Raw genomic sequence first — 7,496 nt, 5'->3', positions numbered from 1 at the left:
TTGACAAAGGGAGGGGAGGGGCTGTTGGTGTAGCAGCTAGGGTTACCTAGATTTTTTGGGTCCTTGTCGACGGATAGGTTCCTAGGGTTGTCTAGTGTTTTAGCATTGTGTACTGAGTTGTGTTTTTGTTTAGGGGGAAAGGTAGTGACCGCTGGATTAAACAAGTCATTGTCCTTGGGCAATTGTGTTTGTTGTGAACTGTGAAGATTTTTACTTGGTGCTCCATCATTTTTGGTTTTTGAATTCCCGTTTGACCTAGTTTTGTTCGAGACAGTGGGATCGTTTAGGTTAGCACTAGTCCAGGTTTGTGTTCTTTTTGGTTTTTTTTGGTGTGTCACAATTGTCCAGTGGTCTATTTCTCTGGTTAGGGTATAGACCTCCATGTTCCCACCATTGTTAGTATCAGTGCTTGGTTTTGAAGTAGATGCTGCATTAGGGCAATTATTTGAATTGTGTCCTAGGCATCCACATGACTCGCACAAAAGATTGAATCCTTCGTAGGCTATTTTTTGGTAGTGATTTCCTATGATGATGTGTGTTTTAAGGGGTTTCTCAATGGGTGTTAGAATACATAGTCTTGCATATTTACCTCTAGTGGTTGAGGTGGTGCACGCGTCGATCCTAAGAAGTTTTCCTAATTTATTTCCTATTTTGTGAAGAATCTCATAGTCGTAGAACTCTGCTGGGAGCTCTGGTAATCTGGCCCAGACTGCTGAGAAGGTTAGTGATGCTGTTGAGGCGATGAACCTGGGCTCCCATTTCATTACAGTGAGGAATTGGTTTCCGATGAACCAAGGTCCCCCGTGTAGTGCTTTGTCATAGTTTTCCGGTCTAGTGAATTTTATGAGGTAATAATCATAACCAAGGTCGATCAGTGATAAGTGCTCGGTTGGTCTCCATATAGCATGTATTTTTTGTTGTAGGAATTGGTAAGTTACTCGTCTACCAAATATTTTGATTATTAGAGCNTAGGTCTCCATATGGCATATATTTTTTGTTGTAGGAATTGGTAAGTTACTCGTCTGCCGAATATTTTTATTATTAGGGCATTTTCCCAATTTTTGTATATTCGTTCCTTATCCTCCGAAGTTATGGGTATAAAGTTGTCCGAATCAAAGATGTTCAGTTTCATCCGAAGTATCAAAGCCAAGGATAGATTTTTGTACTGTTATTTGGTTTTTGGTTTGAGTAAAGTCTAGGTTTTCTTGTAGCTTGGATGAGAAAGTAGTTTTTTTGGCTTGTTTTTCATTACAGTGTTCTGGGCTGTCCATTACTAGTGAGTTCAAGGGCTGTCGTGAGCTTTGTGCAGTTGTTTTTTTCTCTGCAATATGTTCCATTGCTGCGTCTTTGCCGTTAAGAGAGGGTGTGGTTGTAGCATTTTGATGTGTTCCTAAGTTTTGTTCTTCCAGCATTTGGCTTTTGAGTGGATGTTTGTTTCTGTAGGTTAGCTGAGAAGGAACTAAAAGTTCTTCTCTAATATTTTCTAGAGAGAGGCCAGACGTTCTCTCACTACCATAAACTACATGCTTCTTTTTGCCGCTTATTTGACAATAATGAGTTAAAAAAAAAAACACACGACTCAATTCATCCTACCAATCAATAATTGAAGCAAATGTTAGTTCTCGAAAAAATGACTTGTTCTGTGAATACATTTATATTATATATTGTTGATGTTGAACTTTAATATTTCAATTTATCAGCAAAATCATATTTTCATAGTTTTATTCCCCCACCAGTTTTAGCTTCTATCGATTACCATATTCCATATGTCACACACCTTTTATATGTAATAATCAAATGCTATAAAATTACATAATAGATAATTAACAAACTAAAGTATGTTGATTGAGAAACAAAAAGTAATAATATTAGTTCAATGAACAATAATTATCTTTTATATGTTGTACTATCAAAGTCTCAGAAATCATTTATAAATAGCTTTTTATTTTATAGTGTTCTTTCACATACCAAAAAAAAAATTTGATAGGTAAACCAACCAACTCAAAAGGTCAGCACTTATTATAAGCCTAAAAATGAAAACACCTTCATGAGTTGAATTGATGTAGGATCTTTGAACCTATTCGAATTACTTTTATTTTCATCATCCATTTAAATGAATATCTTTATATGTTGTTAATAGGTACCCATTATTTTGTTAGTTGTATTTCGAATGCCATTCTGACTGAACATGGGATGATTCGGTCTACAAATTAGCAAACACAATCTATCTATATATTATTAAAAGGAGAGGATAAAGCTCTCTCCTTAAGCCAAGTGGCAGCATAAAAAAAGTCACATGGCATAATTAGTTACTAAGAGGGTGTTTGGCTAAGCTTATAAGCTGGTCAAACTGGCTTATAAGCACTTTTTGGCTTATCTACGCGTTTGGTAAAATTAAAAGTGCTTATAAGTTAAGTGCTTATAAGCCAAAAGCCATAAGTTGGTCTCCCCCAACTTATCAAATTTTAGCTTATAAGCACTTTAAGTTTGACCAAAATATTTACTATTCTATCCCTAAAATACTTCTTTTTAAAACAAAACTCTTCGTATACCTAGTTCTTTAGCTGCATAGTATTAATTTTAGCACTTTTATCCAAACACGTAACTGCTTATTTTTTGAATCAGCTTCAGCACTTAAAATTGTTTTTCAGCAACTAATACTTATCAGCTACTCTAAATCAGCTAAGCCAAACGGGCTCTAATTAGTTTTTTAGTTAATTATTAATTATTAGTTAGTTATTATATTTGAATTTAAATATCTATACAAAACGAAAATACTAAAAATTAAAAAACTACCANTTAAATCATGTATAGTTATTAAAATTAATTATTTAATTTTATTATAGTCAAAAATAGGTGAGTAACAAACAAACATATAAAATAATAGACTAACATATAAAATAAGAAACAAACATATAAAATAATAAACTAACATATTAAATAATAAGCAAACATATAAAATAGTAAACAAACATATAAAATAATAAAGTAACATATAAAATAATAGGCTAACATATAAAATGATAAATCAACATATAAAATATAAAATTATAATATAAAAAATATATCAACCTAATTAACAATATAGTAAAAATATCGAATAAATTTTAATATTAAAGATATTGCAATATATTTAAAGATGTTAAGCAATTAAAAGAAAAATACTTTAATTAATATTGTTCAATTTACAGTAGTCGTCATGGAGGTTCCGCCTGTGCATCCCGGACCTGCATCGCTAGAGCTACTGTTGCTACAGGTCGAGCATAGGTCTTCATACATATGGGATGGGCAGTGCTTGTCCTAGACATTCCGCGCCAGACGTGTAGACGATATGTGGGAGTTCATTAGGGCCCACCCACTCAATCCCCGTATAGTTAGACGCCTTGAGGATACGAGTTCTACAGGATCATAGAGATCGGCCGGTTGCCATTCGACTGGGCGTTGATCACGGCTATGATAGAGCGGTGGCGACTAGAGACTCACATGTTTCATCTACCAATCGGCGAGACTACCATCACGCTTCAGGACGTGGAGGTTCTTTTTGGGCTACCGGTTGATGGATTACCTATAGCTTACCCGTATGCTCTTAGAGAATATACGAGATTGCATTACCTAGAGATGTTGCAGCGGCTCACCGGTTTTCAGCCAGCGGAGGAAACAACATTGAGTGGGGCCAGTCGTTTGCAGTTGACGCCCGTTCGGCAGCATCTGGAGGTGATGGATGCGAACATTACGGATGATTCATCGGATCTTCTTATCCACTGGTACACGATATTGTTGATGTTGTATATGTTCGGTGGGGTATTGTTCCCGAACAATTCGGAAAACCTAGTCAGCTTGAGATTTCTTCATCATCTTGAGCGGCTAGATGATTTACCTGGTTACAGTTGGGGTGCAACTGTTCTAGGGTACCTGTATAGGCAGATGTGTCGGGCAAGCATGGGCACCCAGAGAGACATTGCCGGATTGTTGCCGCTGCTGCAGGTAAAAAGAAAGTCAATTCTTTTCATGATTATAACATACATAGTAAAAATATACCTTAAATTTATGTCCACAATGTATATTAGGTTTGGGCCTGGGAGCGGTTCCTGCAGTCCCAGCCACCTCTACCACCCATCGTTCCGGATGCACCACCTCCACCGTTTCTCCCTTTAGCTAGGAGGCGGGTTGATAGGCGAGGCTATGGATGCGAGGTCGAGGCTCGACATCATCTCCCCTATTACAGGGATTTGTTGGATTTGCTTGAAGGCGCGCAGGTACATGTATACTTAAGTATACTTGGCCTGGATTTATATGTGTCGCGTTTACTCACGATTCCTGTGTTTACTTAATAGTTCATATGGAGGCCATACAGCGACGAGCTAATAGCTGGTTTGCCCGATTATTGCTCCATCGGCCGAGTTATGTGGAGCACTTCCGTCCTATTGATGCGTCTCGATATTGCCGAGCATCAGGCCACCAAGCAAGTCCTTCGCCAGTTTGGTCGACTGCAGCTTGTACCTACTCTCACCGCTTGGCTTAGGACACATTACCAGCAGGATGATCGTTCTAGGGTTGACCAGACATACGTGGCCTGGCTAGAGGCCTAGATTGAGATTTGCGACCATAGGTATGACCTGATTGTGCCACTCCATCCACCTAACCGTACGGATGGTGAGAATGAGTATATGGGCTGGTATTGCAGAGCTACCTGACTTTTCATCGGAAATCCTGTTCATCAAGCTGGTGGTCGGTACATTCCATACGCCGGGAGGCATGAGGCACTGGTATGTTATTTGTTATACTTACTGTTGATACCCAATTTTTCCCTGTATATTTTTTATATGCAAAACACCTTTCAAAATAGCATATGTATGCATATATAAATGTGTCCAAATATTTTAGTATTCTTCCTAATTTTTGAAGGATTTTTAAATCAATTTATTGCCCTATTTTAGCAATACAAAAACCAATAATTATTCCTCAAAATTATCATTTTGGTGAGTAATTTATTTCATTCTCATATTATCCCAAAATATAGCTAAGGTAATTTTTGCACATTTTTACAAACTTATTTAGTATTTTTAAAACTAAATTGCATATAATTGCAATATTAGCCTATTTTAAGAATTAATTGCGCTTATAATTACAAATTTGATTCCAGTATTTTTAACTCAATATTTATATATTATTAATAAATTTAGTACCTTTAATTTGTTTTCAGAAATTATTTTACTATTTTTATAAAATAAAAAGGGAAAAAGTGGCTATTTAAAATCTAGCCCTATTTATTTCAATATTAGCTCAAATCGACCACCCCAATTAACCAAATTTCAATCTCAATTGGACCGGCCCAATTCCTAAACTACCTGCCCATGACCCGATTTAATCCAACCCGCCCGGCTTCCCAATAAATCTAGGCCGTTGATCAAAATAATCAACGGCCACGACCCCTTCTTTCCCTTTTAATTTACCAAACCCCCTCAACCCTAAATCATTTCACCTAAGACAGCGCCTTTGAATCCCTTACCCCCTCAAACTCTCTCGAACCTTCTCTGAACCCTAATCGTCTCCTACCATCTCCCACCGTGAAACCCACCGGAATCCATGGCTTCTCAGGCTGTGGGAGTCCTATACTCACCTCCTATTGCTCCTATGTGCTTGATACCTGAAGATTCGAGGCCTGAATTCGAAGGTTTTCACCCAGACCTCTATCGATTCAAGGTTCTCTGGTCATCTCCGGCCTTGCTCCGGCGTACTATAGTTATTTGAGTCTGATTCCGACCTCTCCGACTCAGATCGATGACCATCTCAAAGCCTTTCTCATTTCTAGGGTTCTTCTGAAACCCTAACCCTTTGAGGTTTTCTCCGATTTCTTTAAATCTATGGGGTATCTGTGCTCTCTTTAAGTTTTCAAACGATTTCCCTAACTTTTCTTTCGAAAATTACTTTTTAAAATCTTTCTTTCCGATCTAGGGTTTTCTGAAAAAATGTTTAAGTGTTTCTCTGACTCTCTTTCCCCTTTCTTTTGTGTATTTGCCTCTATTGTGCTCCTGTGTTTTATCTACCACGTTCTTGTATATGTTCTGTTCTTGTATGCTCTTTTACTGAGCTTTTATACTCCGTTCTTGTATGTTCTTTTTTACTGTGTTTATATGCTCCATGCTTATATGTTCCTCTACCATGTTTTCCATACTATGTTCTCGTACTTTCTTCTACTATGATCTGCTATGTTTTGCCTACTACATTCTCTTTACTGTGTTCTTAAGGTGTTGCTATTTTTCTTCTACTGAACCTTGTTTGGATTTCTCCTGAAAGATCCTCTTAAGCATGCTTCTTCTACTGTTCTTATCAGTATTTGCCATTATGTTCTTTGAATCCTTCTACTGTGATTGCATGTTACTTTGCTATCATGTTTTCTCATGAGTTCTGTTGAAGAAGCCTGTTCTTTTTCTGAAACTTCTAAACATGATTTCGATTCAATTGCCTGCCCTCTCATCTCTGCTTTATGGCTTGCTTGAACTAGGGTTTTATTTCGAAACCCCTATTTCTTTCAGATTGACTTCGAGTCTTTGAATTGAGTTTGGACTTCTTTGTTTTCATATGACTTTGACCTTTTGCTAAACTCTTCTATACTAGATTTTCTACTGATTTTATAATGACACTACAATCTTCTTTCATGCTTAACGTGTTTGTATGCTCCTTATATATGATGAACTTCCCTCTAAAGCAGTTTTTAAATCTGTAATTAGTCCATACTCCCCTCTGAATATGGGTCTAATTGATTCCCTTTCCATGTTTGCTAATTTCCTTTAAGTTAAAAACCTTTCCCATCTTTTGACTCGGTTCATTCATAACAAATCTCTGACCTCTGATTTCTTGGCTATTAATTGATTCTCTTTCCTTAATTGCACAACCGTGTATTTCAAAATTCTGTTTTTAAATAAAACTCTTATGTATTCACCCCTAATTGCCTACTTTGCACAAAGTGTTTGATTAATTTCTTTCCTTAATTGGTTTATACCCGTTTGAATCTGAATCCCTTAATTAAAGGGAGTCTTGTGTAATTGATTGACAATCAGTTCTTCAATTATTTTCTTACCTTATTTCCCCATGACCTTTACACTATAAATACACGACTCTCTAACACACAGCACACACGATTAACAATCCTCCACTACTACTTTACAATCTCTTCTGAACTCTTACTAGTACTCTCTTCTTGTCTATTCTGTGGCTTTCACAAGACTATTGCACTTTCTCTTCGTTTGTTTCCTTTGAAACTGGTATGTTCTAATTTAAGTTTCAGCATCATCACAATGTGTTTATTTACAGCTTTTTGTATACCTGCCTACTTTACTACTTCTGAATTAAATATTTAAACTAGCATGTTAATCTTTTTCTGTTTGTTTCTACTATGAACCCTTGCTCCCTACCCCCCTTATATGCTGTGAGTTGCAGTTTAAAACATGGCAATATGCAAGTTATTGTCTATGGTTTGAACTTGATCCCTTAAA

At 36.7% G+C, this 7,496-nt stretch overlaps 1 protein-coding gene across 1 annotated transcript; it reads left to right on the top strand.

Annotated features, from left to right (window-relative positions):
• Positions 1–3,163: 3,163 nt before the first annotated feature.
• On the top strand, positions 3,164–4,589 carry LOC109213555 (serine/threonine-protein phosphatase 7 long form homolog). The gene is made up of 3 exons (XM_019377369.1): positions 3,164–3,984; positions 4,068–4,256; positions 4,335–4,589. Exons 1-3 carry the CDS (start codon positions 3,454–3,456, stop codon positions 4,587–4,589), a joined length of 975 nt encoding a protein of 324 aa, XP_019232914.1. The 5' UTR covers positions 3,164–3,453.
• Positions 4,590–7,496: the final 2,907 nt, after the last annotated feature.

Source organism: Nicotiana attenuata, unplaced genomic scaffold, assembly GCF_001879085.1.
Source record: "Nicotiana attenuata strain UT unplaced genomic scaffold, NIATTr2, whole genome shotgun sequence".
In the NCBI taxonomy this organism is placed as follows: Eukaryota; Viridiplantae; Streptophyta; class Magnoliopsida; order Solanales; family Solanaceae; genus Nicotiana; species Nicotiana attenuata.
This window is presented reverse-complemented; position numbering and strand designations above follow the sequence as displayed.